The sequence below is a fragment of the Tiliqua scincoides genome, chromosome 3 (assembly GCF_035046505.1).
Source record: "Tiliqua scincoides isolate rTilSci1 chromosome 3, rTilSci1.hap2, whole genome shotgun sequence".
Taxonomy (NCBI): Eukaryota; Metazoa; Chordata; class Lepidosauria; order Squamata; family Scincidae; genus Tiliqua; species Tiliqua scincoides.
In genome coordinates, this window is record NC_089823.1 from 131,391,763 (window position 1) to 131,408,245 (window position 16,483).

At 44.4% G+C, this 16,483-nt stretch overlaps 1 protein-coding gene across 3 annotated transcripts in view; it reads right to left on the bottom strand.

Annotated features, from left to right (window-relative positions):
• LOC136646075 (sorbin and SH3 domain-containing protein 1-like) overlaps positions 1-16,483 on the bottom strand; it is a 209,615-nt gene that overhangs the window by 50,881 nt on the left and 142,251 nt on the right. For 2 of the 3 annotated variants that reach the window (XM_066622642.1, XM_066622641.1), the window contains exons 13-18: positions 11,388-11,535; positions 9,145-9,174; positions 4,593-4,759; positions 3,246-3,309; positions 2,249-2,323; positions 1,865-1,927 (exon numbers count right to left, since the gene is read on the bottom strand). In XM_066622642.1, the coding sequence (XP_066478739.1) occupies positions 1,865-1,927; positions 2,249-2,323; positions 3,246-3,309; positions 4,593-4,759; positions 9,145-9,174; positions 11,388-11,535 (547 nt within the window). The remainder of the gene's footprint in view (positions 1-1,864; positions 1,928-2,248; positions 2,324-3,245; positions 3,310-4,592; positions 4,760-9,144; positions 9,175-11,387; positions 11,536-16,483) is intronic. The other variant, XM_066622643.1, reaches the window with a different exon arrangement.

Sequence of the window (16,483 nt, forward strand, 5' to 3'; positions counted from 1 at the left end):
TTACCTGACATGCTTTAGTTTTCTTTGGTAAACAGCTGGACTGGGCCCATTGAATATTGGGACTATGGCAGGGGATAGGGGTGTTTAGCCCTACTCCTCACTACAGTACCAATTTGGATTGTGCCCTACCTCCCTGCAGCTGCATTTTGTCTGGGCAAAAGGCTCCCACTGTTGACAATGGGAGCTTTTGTTCCTTAGGTTTTAAAAAAATATTTTAATCTGTGTTATGGTCCCCCTCACAGCCAATGGCCTTCAGATGGCATGAAGCAAACACAGAGAAGAGATTCTGTGTTGCTTGAGGTCTTGTACTTATCTGTCATGATGACCCATGAAGAGAAGCAGCTTTGGAAAACAGAAGAGCAGCCCAGGCAAGGCAGTTGTGTGCAACCTCGAACCACACCAACAGACAGACAGGATAACAATGGTTGGCAACCTTCAGTCTCGAAAGACTATGGTATAAGCCTACAGCACCCGGTATTCCGAGGCGGTCTCCCATCCAAGTACTAACCAGGCCTGACCCTGCTTAGCTTCCAAGAGGCATATAACAATCTTGTTTCTTTAAATGTTTCGATGATTGCAAATTCAAATAATCAAGAGGGGTCGGCTGGTTATCAAGGTTGGACCTACAAAGTTGATTGTAGCTTAGAGGAGCTACACAGTGAACACAGATGCTTTGAATAAATTGATACTGGAGATTCTACAGTGTATGCAATATAATGATGCTTGTAAACCCATGTCTCCCAAACTGGTGGGTCACAGCCCACAAGCCTGGGAAGAACTGTCCTATGCCCCTTAAAGGAGCAAAGATGGGGGGAAGGCAGCAATGCAATCCCCAGGATCAAACTGCTGGGACAGAATGGGGGTTTTTAATCACCAGTAGGTCCTGCTGGCTTCCAGGGGGTGCGGGGAGCCCTGTGCAGCCTTTCGCAGGACTCCCCAAGCCTCCAATTTACTAAAAATAGCGATTGGAAAACACTTCCGGTTTCACAGTCATAAACCAGAAGTGGTTTTCAATTACTATTTTTAAGTAAATCAGAGGCTTGGGAAACGCTGTGCAGGGTTCCCCACACCCTCTGGAAGTCAGTCAGACCTGTTGGTAAGCAAACCCGCCCCCCCTTCTGTCCCAACAGCGGTGTGATTCTGGCGATTGCGTTGCTGCTGCAGCCCTGCCCCCGCAAAGACTCAAGTGATTCCCTCCTCCCACAGAGGATGTTGGAAACCACTGGTATAATCACACATCTTTCAGGAATGCGTTCAAAATGACTAAGGGCATGATCCAAAACCTTGCCATATTAGTGGCATCTTTTTCCCACTGGTTTCAGTATCTTTTTAAATTCAATCATGTTCTTGTTCTATTGTGAACGTTAACAAAATGGTCAAAGAAGATTAAAACAACATCCAAAAAAATGCACACTTAATCAAATGCTGTTTCACAAGATGTTCAGGGAACACAGCATTATCAGACAATCCACTGGGAACATTTTCAGCAAAGCCCCATCAAAAGGAATGGGCTTGTGCAAGAGAATGGCTGTCTTCTCAGACCATCTTGTCCCATTCAGTGCAGCCTGCACTTGGTGGATTGGACTCCACATGTGTAAATCACTGCAGAAACATGGCTTGGTACCTTGGATTAAGCACACAGAGCCAAGCAGATCCAAGTCCCATAGCATTAGTCGGGGCAATTAAGGAAGCTGAAAGAGCATGGCAAAGCCAAGAAGGACATCCAACAGTCAAGGCAACAGTTAACTGGCAGCAAATCATTAGGAAGAAGCAAAGGGCAACTAGGAAAACCCCAGTCAGGAAATGAAGGAGAAAGCAGCAGCATTTGTGCAAAAGGAAAAGTTGATTGGCCTTGACCATTTACCTTCAGATTTAGGGCTAGGAGTAGACACAGGAAACTGGTAGGTAGGAGAATAAGGATTTTCTTCTGCAGCAGAGAAAAGCAGTGGGGTTGGACAGCAGCCACACTGAAGTGGAGGAAACAGATCACTTCCCAATTTCCTATCACCATTACATTTTCGCAGCCAACTTCGGTCATAGTATTATATTGTACTCTCAAGACAGAATAATAGGTTAGGAAGGCTTTTGTCTCTTTACACATCACACAAGAAGGCACACGGAATATCATTCAATATCCAACCATGCCAAAAGGACAGGCAGTCTACCACTAGCACACTCTAGTGTGATAGATGCGAATAGGGTTAAACCAAACACAACATGACAGATACTTGGGCTAAGCTTCTGGTACCTTCGTGTTTTGGCTCGATATCAGGAAGTTCAGGGAATTTGTAGGTAGGGCAATAAGGGTTTTCTTCAGGAGGGTCTGTGCAGGAACAGCACAATTTGGGGAAAGAACAGAGAGGAAAGATTTAAAAGGAACAGATGGACACACTGGTAAGAATCTCCTCATAGACACACGTTGAGAATTGCACTTTAAGTTGAAGCCCAAACTAAAGTGGGGCAAAAGAACCACACTCTTATATTATGTTGCACACTTTGGCCAACCGTGTACAGGATCCTAAATCTGGGCCCTTCTCTAAAAACACCATCCAGGGTGGCTCATCTCATATATCTCAGTTTCTGAGGTGACATGGTCACCTCTCCATTCTTCACCCAATAATCTCCCAGCACTGCAAGGCTGTTAGCGAAAGGTGGAAGGAGATGTGCAAAGTGGTCTGTGCTGGGCAGGGTGGAATCAGAGAGGGAAGGTGTTGGTAGAAGCCAACATCAGTACCATGAGAAGAGGAAAATAGGGGTCCAAGCTCCCAAGGATCCCCATCACTTGAGTGGGGACAGATGGAACAGGACATTTTGAGCAGTTTCTGGCTTGGTGCCTATGGAAAGCGCCCCACTTATCCAAGGAAAGAGCAACAGTTGATTATGAAAGAAGATTAATACAACTCCCCCTTGATCACACAATGTGAAGACATGCCTGTGTTGCAGTGTGTTGAGAAGCAGTGTTAGTGTGCAGTAGAGAGCTGCAACAAGGACACCAAGGGAGCAAATGTCATCCAAGTGATGGACGTTGTGCGTATTTTCATCATTCAGCCAACCACTGGGGGAAATATATTGAGGAGGCTCCTGAACTGTGCCAATATCTCCACAGTCTGTCTCTACCTACATCTTTCCTTAATGTTCTGGGATATATAAACATCTACTTCAGAAGAGGTTCTCCAGACCAAATGAATGAAATACGATCTGTACGAAGGGTTTTTGAAAAATAAAAGGAGACAAGTTAACAGTACCTTTTGTCAGTCTGTGGATCTGTTTGAACATAGTCTTGTACCAGTCCTTTGATCGGTCTGTGTTCTAATTGAAAAAGGGAAAGGGACAAAAATAGCATGATTTCCATATGACATTTTTAAAAACACTATAGCTCACCTTAAGAATATGAATCATATATGGTTCTACGGTAACATCTGCCAATAATGTATTACAAGCATTTATATTGTATGGGCTTTGTAGGATGTAATACTTATATTGCAGGCTAACATGCAATGGCACACAGAAGCCAAATTACATGCCCTGAGATTGTCCAAGGAAACTTTCTTGCAAATACCCCCTTCCAACACTATTGGAAGTGTTGTGAATAGCCATCAGATCTAGGCCCTCTAGATGGTGCCATTCCAGCTGTGCTACCCAGACAGACCATTTGGCAGCTTCCATATTAGCCACAGAGCATAGTTTAAGTTTTTGTGGAGTATTTCGCCTTTGGCAAAACAAGCAATCATCTAATGGTGATTTATTCTAACTCTAACCCATTTTTGTCCGGCGCACAAGTGTACACATTTGGTCCCTGTTGCATATATGCAATGCTGGGCAAAAATGGCTTAATTAACGAGCAAGAATAGTCAAATCACAGTTTAATAATGAAATTAAATAACTAAAGTTAAGATAAACCACAGTTCACAGGTAATGGAAAACTCCTATTTAGTCAAAAGATAAAATGGCAACTTCCACTTTCCTCTTCTTGTGTGGAAAAGGAAAGGGGAGGGAGAGTTTGCTATAAGCCTGTCACATCTTTTTTTTGAAGGGGAGGCAAAAAACTAAGCCATGGTTTTGATTATTGGTGTAACAAAGCAGCAGTCTTCAATTCCAAGTACTTATTACTTTTATTTTGTATATAATGTTTATTGTTCGCTTAGTTTCATGTTTGTATTTTGATGCTTGTGTTTACTGAAATGACTGCTATGTAGACAGTAAGTAAACTATTGGCCTTAATTCATATGCCAATCTTAAAAAAAATAAAAAGATTATTCTTGTCATGCTGTCCCACTCAACAGCTGTTGTTCTTCACCTGATATCACTGGACTGCACAGGACTAAGGAAGAGAAGCTTTCCCCTCTAATCTTTTATGGCCATTTCTTGTTTGTTTTTAGCTTTATGGCCTTTTAGCTTTCTTGCTGCTCTGCTATTCTGCTTTTACTGTATTTCTTTTTTAAAAAAAAGTAAGCCCAAATATTCTTGTGCTCCCCCCCCCGCCAGTATGAATGAAATAGACAATATGGCATCTAAACTGAAGAGAAGTGAAACACACACACACACACACACACACAGTTGAAGGAATGTGAAAGTGCGCCCGGCTTCCTTACCCTTAAGGGAATGCCTACATCATCCAGCGAAGAATCAAGTATGTACTGAGGGGGACTCTTGACTCCTCTCTTCCGCTCCTCCATTTCTTGTTTCTCACTTTGGTTCACCTTTTCTTGGATAGGTGCATAGTCTACCTTATCAGCCACTGGTACATCTGGCAGAGGCTCTGTCAACAAAGGAAGTCGGTTTGCCATTTTGATATTCGACATCATCACCCAACACCCAACACCAAGCATTCCAAAACTTTAGTCAAACACTGATGAATCCAATTGTTTCAGGACAGCATTTAAGAATCTACAATATGACTGAATGGAGACAGAATTTTAGAGGCTGAGGAAGGAGATAGCTCATGCGTATATCATTTATGTACCATGCAGGCAAACTGGGACTGGACCCTAGATCACACTATTCACTGATTCACAAACCAGGCAAAACTTTGGCCTTCAAAATCAACACACCGGTCTAGCAAGGAATTCATGACTTGCTAGCTACCTTGACCATTACTAACACATCACATGCTCATTTCATGTGTCAAAAGCCACTTTGACATTCTCTAATTTGAAACTCGGGTAGGAATAAACTAATTAAATAAATAAATAATGCAGTGCTGCAATGTGGCATCCCTCAAACTCCATCTGAGGGAAATCTGAAGAATATCAGGACTGAGAAGGATGCAGGACATTACAGCTTGCCTCAAAGGTTTGCCAAGTAGTAGTAATTCTGGGATCACAGCATAGCATGCACTGGAGAAAGACAGAGGAACAGCTATTAAACCATGCACACTGCCGTAGTACCCAAAGCCAGCCAGAACTGTACAGCTCTGAACAAAAGGATTACAACACTGCAGCAGACGACTCATGCAAAAGGAGCCAGGTTCAATCACAGAGTACCCAGAGCAAATCCAGTCTACAGCTGCAAGAGAGCACTGACTGATCCACATTTTGAATGGGACCTTACAATTGCCCATCCTATGACTGCCTGATAAAGGGCATGTCTTGGAAATGTTGGAAGTTAATAAGGAAAGATGGTCTCTTTTTGCTCATTTCTGCCATAGTGTTCTACTAAATTCACCTCAAGACATATTGATGGAGGATTTGGCCTAATTTATGAAGCATGACAAGTTGCAGACCAGCTCAAGCTCAGTTCTGGGACCACAGTTAACACAGACAGAGAGCAAAATAAACAGAAACTGCATAATGCATAATCCGAGGCTGCTTTTGGCTGCTTTCTTTCTTTCTTTCTTTCTTTCTTTCTTTCTTTCTTTCTTTCTTTCTTTCTTTCTTTCTTTCTTTCTTTCTTTCTTTCTTTCTTTCTTTCTTTCTTTCTTTCTTTCTTTCTTTCTTTCTTTCTTTATAAAGCATGCTTCTGGAGAGAGGATACATGCAGCCCCTTCCCATGAACTAACAACTTATGTTCTAATTTATAAAGGACTTTATGAGCACTTCCATTATTACATGGAGATGATATGTTCAGCTTCTATAGAGGCTATACATAAAACTAACCCAGGTGGGAGAATACTGGTATACACTACTGTAGAAATATTTGAGCAAAAGCCAGCTGGGAGCACATCAAAGCCTTCTTCCATTGGCACAAACTATTCCATAGGGGGTAAAGAACAAGTTTTTGATCTTGAAAGGAAAACAACTTGAAAAATGGCAGACTCCAAAAACGTTGCACTGGAATGTCTAATGCCAAAAGACATTGGCTATTCAGAACAACGCAATAGCAGAGGTGTTTGTAGGAACTGTGCAATACTGCTAGAGAGAAGACATGTGGATCAGGCAGAAAATGACAACTGGAAACTGATTCTGTAAGATATGGGAGGGCTTCAAGATTCAAGTGGAAAGCCAGGCAATGTTGGGTTTTCAAAAACTATTATTCTTGTAGCAGTAAAAGGGCAGCAGGTGCCCCACTGCAAGAGGGCCTGAGTTATTTAAAAAAAAAACACAACTGTAATCAATGAAGGACCACAGGAGAGTAGCTAATTCAAAACCACACAAACTGTTAAACTAATTAAGCCAATTTATTGGGAATGATTTGCAAAGATATGAGTATCAATGAAGCTGGTAAAGTTTTTCAGAATGATTCTCTTGTTGATACTGTAAAGGGGAGGGGAAGGGTTCCAGTCTGAAAGTAGTCATGATTTTCAAAATATCAGATAGACAAAGAGCAAAACTTGCTAACACCTAAACTTAGGGTGACCTAGGTTGATTCGCTACTATCTGACCTTTGCCAAATGACAGAAACTACCCAATAATACTGGAAAGAAGGTTTACATAACTTCTCCAAATTTGGGTGAGTATTTAGTAGGGATATGCTGGGGGGCATGCTATTGTCTCCTGCTCCAAGCAAAATGCTGAGGGTGATCTTGAGATGGAGAAAGAAATTACAGAGGCAGCTAATGGAAAAAATGTTGTAATTAAGGGTGATGTCAAATACCCTGGACTCTGTTGAGTAAATGCATGTTCAGATCACAACATTTCTAAACATCCTAAATTACTGTCCCTTGGAAAAGATGGTCATGACACCAACCAGAGAAGAGGTTACTCTTGAGCTGATCCTCAGTCGTGACCAGAATCTGGTGCGAGCAGATACGCAAATGGTGCTATATTAACAGTGGTGAACAGTGGTGATTGCACTATCAAATTCAACAGTGATTCCAAGTCACATTTGACTTCAAAAGAGAAAACTTGAAAAAGAAAGTGAGAAAATTGGTTGAAAAGGAGAATCAAGACAGTCCAATCTTTCCAAGATGCTTAGAGGTACTTTAAAATGAACAGAAGTTCTCCTAGAATGTATACTACAGATTAGGGAAGTCCAAGAAGGTATAGTAATACCTCCAATAAGATCACTTTCTTTAGCAATGTTGCGCTATACTGCTCTTTGACCTGTTTGTGATTGACAGCTATTCTAGCCAATGGAAGCACTGTGTTCTGGGTAAAGTGGAGCTAGTTTCCTGACTTGTTGAAAATTGTTCAGCAATGTTGAACTCCTACTGTTTCACACAGTGCATATTTTCTGGAGAACATATTCTCCATGCTATTGGATGTATTCCTGTTCTAGCATAGCAGAGCTCAAACTAAATATGACACTGGAGGTAGAGGTCTCCGAACTGGGTCTTCCAGCACCAAACCCCTTTTACCTCCAATGTCCTGGCTCATCAACCATCTGGAAGGATTAAAACGTCATGGGACAATGGCAAACCCTAAGCAGGGTGCAATACTGGACTGAGCACTGCAAGCTGACTCCTTCGTTCTATCAGACCCTTGCCACCAGTCTTACTAGCAAAGCTGGCTTGTCTCATCCTGCCTTGCACTCGCCTTGCCTCCTCTTGACTGTCTCATTCAGTTCTTGATCCCAGCCTGTCCTGACTGCTCCTCCTGCATTGGTCCTTTGCTTCTCACCTACCCCTGCCTGAACTGAATGTCCGCTAATACGGTTGCTCTTGGCCACTACCCCCGTGCACGACAACTGAGGTGACTAGTAAAGAGGACAAACTCTTTGCAATACAAATGCATCTTGATCTACGGACAAAGAATGAAAGAATTTGAGGAGTAGGTTGTTAAAATTCTTAATAAATACATCAGAAAAAGGAAACTGGCCAGCAAAGGGGCTATAAGATAAACAAGTTCTAAAAGTAGGACAGGAAAACTGCAGGGAAGCTGAATGAATTCTTCGCAGTGTCTCCGCTGCAGAAGATACAAAGACAAATGCCCACACTTGAGCTTATTTTTTCAGGCAAGAAGGGCATCTGAAGACCTGAGTCAAGCAGAGGTGATAAGAAAAGTCGTTCAAGGTATCTGGTGACTTGCTGATTCATTGGCCTCTGCAGGAGGCAGGATGCTGGCCTACATGAACTTTTTGGTCTGATCCTGTAAGCTTCCTCTCATGGGAAGAAAACGTTGAATGAGAGCCAGCAATATATTGGCCTGCTGCTGGCCAAGGGAGCAGGCCAGTTTGTTGACAAGACCTTTCACAACTGTGTGACAAGCCAAAAGTTCAGCAGTTGACATATTTACTTGCTAGCTTTCCTCTTGCTACACAAACTGTTAAAGACACTGGAACTTTGCAAGCTAACATGTTTGGAGCCCTGTTTGTTAGCAACCTGGCGAGTGCCTCTTTTTTTTTGTAATGATTAAGTCTAATATATACACACATGAGAATGTAAACAAGGACACAAGCAAATTAAAAAGCCTTCCACAGGAATTTGGTTCAGGCCATCCAGGAGATGGGGGTGGCTATTCCAAGTTGCACACACAAGTCGCTAGAAAGGCTTGATGGTGGAGGTGTGTAGCCTGGTATGCAGAGAGATCTCAAGCCCCTTCTTAGGATGGGGCAGTAAGAGAGATCCCCTTCAACAGACACTGAACTGACTACATTTCCTCCAGTCCTTCAGCTGCAACTCTTCCCATGTGGGTTTACTAAAGGTACTCTGCTAGATCACAAAGCAGTGCCTTCCTCAAGTGAATATAACAGCAGCAGAAGCAGCAGTAGTAACAGCAGCAGCAGCAGCAGCAGGAAGGGGGACTGGCAATATTTGGGGCATCCTACCTGCTAGGCTGCTAAGCCTTTTTTGCTGTTCTGTGGTAGAGGAGAAAACAGATACATACATAAGTGGGTGAAGCATCAAGGTGGCAAAAGCCCTCTACTCTTGTGGTGGCCCCAACAGGCGTGAAACAACATGTGCTGCACACAGTGATCAGGGCTTAGAAGGTCCCTTAAATAACCACACACCCGTGTTCTTTCCTCCAAAGCCAAAACACATTCTTCAACTCCTCCCCCTTCAAAATAGTACCACCGGACAACAGCCCAAATCATTAACACAACAGCAGTGAGTGAGTAACACTTTGGCATAGCTGAGTCAGACAACTTAAAATACATACGAGAATTCCCAAACAGCAAAACAGAAACCGTTCAGGAGGCATCAGCATCAAAGCTTGCAGCATTGCCGAACAACAGGCACATTAACATTTAGATTGAGAGCATTTGAAAGCAAGCACTTCATAGACATTATTGTGTCACAATGTGGGGATTTGTTGTAAGCAAGTGACACATTCCACCACTGTAAAGATTTTTCTAATTCAGAATGGTCACCAGTCCTCAACTCTCCCAGAGCAGGACATCAGTTAAAAAAAGGAATTCTCACCCGCACCCCTCCCAGCGTAGGCTAAAGAAGAAACCGATATCTTTTTTGTATCCTGAAAATTTTATTTGTCTATTTTTATATTAAAGAAAATGGGGAACATATAAAAAGGAACAAGGTACTGACTACAGGACTTAAACAGCTGGGTCAAAAACATGCTCCTGGACCATACCTGTTAGCAGTTATGGAAGATAAGTACTTGAATGGCATGTTCATACAATGCTTTTATTTAAGATCCTGAACTAAATACTGTACAGTCCAACTCTAGGACAGAAGTCCATCTGGCATCTGGCTGGCTCAGAAAAGAGCCAGAATTTTCATAATCATCATCAAGGGAATCCAACAAGTACAGAGCATTTTCAAGAGCAAGTGACTTTTTGGCCAAGAGAGGGAATATGTATTTTATATAGCTATTATACACATCATATATTTATAATCTGACCATTGAAAATTATTATTTATCTGAAAAAGTGCTTTGATCACCTGGCTTTTAACTGGTGAATTCTGCTGATTTTAATAGGGAAATATCTGCTACTTAATCTGCATTTTAATCTTTGTTTTCATTGATAGTATATTGTTGTTTTATTGCACTGCTGTTTTACTGTTCACTGCCCATGAAGAGTTATACTTTCAGGAGGCAGTACCACAAATATGTACAATACAATAAATAATAGCAGAAGTATTTATCATATGTTTGGTACAAAGCATACACTGAACAGAACACAGCCAGGCCATGGTTCCTGCACACTTCCTGCTGAAATCAATAGGTGAAGTGACCCTAACACTGCAAGGGCAGCATTCCCATATACTTCAACATCAAAGTCCTGCAACAGCTCTGAGCATCCGTAAAAAATTGAAGTGCAAGAGGCACTGAAGAGAAACTTGGGATAAAAACTACTACTACTAGTAGTACGGATGTTGAAGGCAGGAAAGATTGGCTGGTATAATTTTATCAAATGCAGCTTCTTTCAGGCTTTTCCATTCCAGCAGACTATGAAACAGTTCTTCTGGCCCAGATGTACTCCTCTGTGACACAGCATCAGAAACTTGGGTAGCCCCTATTGTTCTCTAGTAGAGTATACTGGTGACAGAAGGTATCTTTTCCCCAGTACAACAGGCTCCATAGCTTTGGCTTGCCTCCAGGCAGATAAGCCATACCCAAAAGAAACAGGCCACACTGCAGTCCATCCATTGAAACTTACTCCCTCTGTGGTCCAACCTGATATCTGTGGTCAGGCTAGAGTCTCTCATGAAGTGTGTTGCTCTAGCCCAGGCTCCTACACTTCCCTCTCAATCCCTATTGGTTCTGATATCAGAACCCAAGAGTAGTGGAGCCCATGGATTCCATTTAGTGGTGCTCAGGTCATCTGCAAGGTTGTACTTGGGAAACCTACAATCCTTGCTGCTGGGTGACAGAGGAGAGGGGAGCACTCACTCACACAGCCTGGCTTTGCTAACAGAAGCCCCACTGAGTCCCAAGCCACCAGCCAAAAGAAAAGCAACCACCATGTTCTTCCTTTGGGGCATGGAAATACTTTGGGGGAGCCATGGGTTCCCTTTCCCCAGCCACCTCATCCCCCATCACAGAGAGTCCGATACAATGGCCCTAGCAACAACACTCATTTAAAGTAGAATAGGCCTCTGTCCTTACCTCTGTTGTGCTGCAAAAGGACAATTGTGGGATTGACGATTGTAGTGGAGGGATAAGCAGAGGTAGGTTTGCTGGAGAACGTTAAGGAACCATAGCACTCGGTGTCCTCGCTTGGCTTGGGGGCTTCATTTAGCAGAGGACAAAGATCCTGAAATAGAGAAGGTGCATATGCTATTATTGTCTTAGGCTCCCTGGGGTTTCTGGAGGTGAGCCACTTTGCAAAGAAGAACAACAAGGCTAGAGAAAAGTTTAGTATAATGCGCAAGCACTAGAAGTTGCTCCGTCAGAGCATCACTCATTACCTAAATTAGCAGAGAAAGAGAAACGGGGAGAGGGAAAGATGACCTATAAAATCCCTTCATGCGGAACTTCATTAAAGGCAGGGGATGCACTGCTGAATGGAGTTATTGTATACATGATGTACACTTGGTGGCAGGAATGAGCTGTTCTGGATATAGGGACATAGCAGGAGAGAGAGAGAGAGAGAGAGAGAGAGAGAGAGAGAGAGAGAGAGATGTGCACAAGCACACGCTCCGTTTTCAACAGTGGAATTCCTTTCACAGCAAGCTATCAGGCATGCAAAACTCATGCAGTTCCCAATGAAACCTGATTACTGGTGACTTAATGAAGGAGGATCAGGAAAATAAGTTTAGCACCGTCACTTGCAAGCTGTTAGACAGCAGGACGCCAGTGAAATCAGAACTATGTGAAAAACAGGTGGAGGAGTGGAAACAGCAGTGGCAGGACCCGGGAAGGTAGACCAACACAGCCTGGGGATGGAGTAAGGACTGGCCAACCCCAGATCCCATTTATTTATGGATCTGTTTTCATTGACACTAATGTTGTGATGGAATATTTGGGGCCGTGAAGGAAAGAGCAGGCAAGTACAATCTTGATAATTTCAGCTTATCCCTGACACTTCCAGTTTAGGTTTATGGGAAGAGTTTATTCACGTTGGGCAGTAGTAGAGATTTAGGGCACATCTGCAAGAGGTTTCGAAGCAAAGTTGAATGCATATCCAATGTACATCTGAGCACCATGCTGACTCTCTGCTTCTCATCTACATGGCAGATGGGCAACTGCAAGGGCCAGAGCGGGATAGGAAGTCTTAGGGTGCAATCTTATCCAACTTTCCAGTGCTGATTCAGTTGCAGTGCAGTCTGGAGGTAAGGGAAGAAATGTTCCTTTACCTTGAGGAAGTCTCCTTGACTGCCTCCTCCACACAGGACTGAGGGAGGGAGAGTTGAGCCTCCTGAGACAGAATAAGATCATCAAAGACGTGATAGCACTGTCAAGCAACCACCATCTTGTCCCAAATTTTCTTCACCATGCATATGAAGGCTCTTAGGGGGATTCTGAAGTTTTTTTAGAGAAGGATGCCACATATAGCGCTCTGTGGCAATCCACAGACCCACAGCATCCCCAAAGGCCAGGGAATGCACCGGAAAAGTGGCTGCTGTGATCCATGGCACCCAGCAGCGACATCACTGCTGGGCACTGAGGAAAGAGGGTTGCTCACCGGCTCCCACAGTTGCAGGGGCAGCCCCTTGAAGGAGTGGGGGGCTTAAGAAGAGGGGGACTGGCAGGCATGGAGGGTGTGGAAGAGGAGTTGGAGCAAACAAGAAGGGGGGAGGAGAGCAGAAAGGGAAGTGATAAAGTGGGGTGGAGAGGCAAGGCAACCCTAAGGAAGGAGGAAGCAGATGTGGGGGGAGACTGAGAAGGGGAGGAAAGAGAAAGGGAAGGGTCAGAGGAGAGGGACTTAAGAGAGAGATGAGGAGAAGCAAGGGGCATGACAAAAAGGGAAAGAGACTCCCCCCTCCCTGGCCAAGGCAGTCGGTATGCCTGTTCCCTGGCTACAGGCGCTCAATGGGTTGGACCTCTTGGGAGAGGCAGTGGGAGGAGCCAGAAAAGCACTCTTGCTAGAGAGGGCTTGCTGGGCAAAGGAGCTCCTAGTAACCAAAGGCAGTACAGCCACAGGACAGTACAAAGAGAAGTATCTGGAAGGCCGCTCCCAAGTTGCCAATGTGTAAATGCAAATCAACGAGGATTGATAGCAGACGCAATGTCTCCTACCCCTCTGCCTGCCTGCCTGCAGGGCTCCAGTGCGGATGCACCATGCCTTTCCCCTCACCATATGAAACAGAACTCCCTGCCTGAGAAGAGCACAAGGAGGGTAGGCCACTACACACACTCTCTGTCCTATCCTGCCAGGTTAGTCCTTTTGTAAAAAAATGGCTGCAGTTTGAGTCTTGAGAAAGAAAAGCCAACAAAAGTAAATCCAGACAAGAATAAAAGGATGCAAACTGAAACCTGCAACCTGAGGGCATGGGTCCTCTCTCCAGTCACTCAGCTTTGGGACGTTCCTGTATCTATCCCTGCGTCTGAACTTTTAGGTAGCAGCACTGGAAAGACATCCATTGCAAATGGGAGGAAGATTCTCGTTTAGGGACTCTGTCAGGATCACCTATATGTGACATTGAAAGTGTTTTGATGAGCTTAGTGTTTCTTTAGTCAAGTTGTTCTCAAACTGGGGCGAAACGACGCTCCAGCCTGAGGACCCTGGACTCTGCCCCCTTAAGTGATTGCGCCCCATTTCTGGTTTGCCATTGCAAACCAGAGGTGGAGCATGATCGCTCCACTTTCACTTTCTGAAGCATGGGAAGCCCTGCGGAGGGTCGCACAGGGCTCCCCGCACCCCCTGGAGGCTACAGCAGGGACCGGTAAGTACATGCCAGTTCCTGCACCCCCCCTTAGTGACAGGATCCTGGGGATCAGGTCGCTGCCTTCCCTGCTCCCCTACACACATCTACAGCAGTCTTGAACTCCCTGCAAGTTTGAGAACCGCTGCTTTAGTCAATAGTAGCCTGATCAGGGGCCCCCATGAATCAGGACCATAAGGGGGGTTGGGGACTTTAACTCTAGCATGCATAATGTTTCTGATCTCTGGAGCCTCCAATCTGGCTGCTATTTACTCCAGAAAAAAAGTTTCCATGGGCAGCAATGGAAGCAGTTTTGCAGAGTAAACAGCAGCTCTATAATGTTCCTTCTCAGATTGGGTTCACTGTGGGGGGTGGGGGGGGTAGAGTTAAAGCCTTAAGATCCATCCCATGAGTTTACCTGAGAAGACCCTTCTTTGGATGCCTCTACTTGAGGAAGTCGGGCAGGGAGCCTCCAGGGATCAAACTGTCCCAGTGGTGGTTGCCCATCTTTGAAATAACCTTTCAAAGAACTTGTATCTGGAATCTTCAATTTTGAACTTTAGGGTTAAGGTAAAAAGCATTTTTATTTACCCAGTACTCTTAATTCCATTGTTCTATTATTTTTTGGGCTGCTGGTTTAATTTTTGTATTTAATATATTTCCTTCCAATCTTTTAGAGTTTAACCTGCTGCTACTTTGTGACTAAAGGCACAATCCAAACCTGCGCTGGAGCAGTCAAGCCAGGAGGCTTGCGCTGCATCCAACGCAGGTTCATTGGCTGCAGCGGCTCAGCCAGAGCAAGGGGAAGCTCTTCCCCTTACCCCTGGGTAAGGGCTGCGTGCCCCAATAGGTCTCCTCGGACCTCCAGAGGTGACGCATGTCCGAGGAGAGCGGTGCGGCTCGAACCCGCTCTGTTCTCCCCAGAGACGGGGGTTGGGATCCAGCATAATCACCGGGTCCCAGCCCTGCCCCCGGCTCCCCCGCCCCCAGGGCCGCCCATCGTCCGCCCTCCTCCCGCCCAGAAACGCCCTCCTCCTGCCTCTTCACCGCCTGTGTCGGCGTGGGTGTGCCGGCACAAGCGGCAGGGAGGAAGACGCCATGGAGACTTCTGCTGGCCTCCGTGTGTCAGCGCATCCGCCAACACAGCTTCCTCCCACAGAGGTGCAAACGTGCTTTATAGCACATTTGTGACCCTCCAGGGGTTCCTATGCCGGCATAACTGCCGGTTAGGATTGCAGGCTAAGTTTGTTTAATGCTGTTTTATTTTAATGTGTACTTTTAAACTATTTATTTTTATTTTTTCTTCTCCAATGAAACATAAGCCACCTCAAAAAAAATAAAATCTGAGGTGGTAAGGTACAAACACTATACATAAATAATGCAGAAGTAGTGCTACACTGATGAGGGATCATAGCGTAATGTGAGTGCACCCATGCAGGGCATGGATGTTGGGAGCTTTGTTGCCTCTTTTCAAATAACAAGGCAACATCTTAAACTGGAGAAATGGGGTATCCAATAACCAACTTGGTGGTAGCTTGTTCACACCAGAGAACGATCCAGCCATGTGCAACCACAAAGGGTTTTTTCAGACCAGCTTTAGGTCATTGAAGGATTTCACAAGAAACTATTCAAAAAGCCAGGAGCTAAATGGCGGGTATACTAATAAGAGTAGCGAGCTGATATGTAAAGAAATAAGATGGTTGGATGTTTTGCTTGCAGGTGCACCAACCTTTCATGAAGAAAGGTTCACTGCCGTGGTGCAATGATACATAGGGCTTCTACAAAGGTGTCAGATGATGAAGTCATTGTGACCTTACAAATTGTGCATCCCTCTGCTTTTAGTTTTTGTTTCCCTAGAAACTGGCACTTACAGACCATGAAGTATAGTCCCATATTTCTATGCAGTTCTGCACGCTGATTGGCAATGGACACATGACTGATGCCCACATGTTTTGACTGAGGATCAAACTATACGTTACATTTAATGCCTGATTAATTAGGGTTTCCCTCTTCTGTATGTTGCCATCTGACTGAGGAAGCAAGTGCTCCTGTCTTGATAGAGTCTTGATAGAGTGATCTGTCTCTTTCCTTGTTGTATTTGATGTAACACAGCAGCACTGTGGCATTTGTGCAGTTGCTCCATTACTCTCATAGAGACTTCAGCCAAGCACATCCACCGATCTCTCCTTTCCAATGGTTCCATATTTTGGCCCTCTTAGCACATCAACTGACTGGTTGTTTTCCTATGGTTATTGTCTTCTTCTTCACAATGGATGGTGCTACTATGCCTTTAAAAAATGTTAGATTAGCTTAGGAGGAGGGATGATACAGACAGTTGGGGATGACAACAGGGAATAAAATGCTGTGGATACATTTTCTGTGGCATGGGGAGGGGGG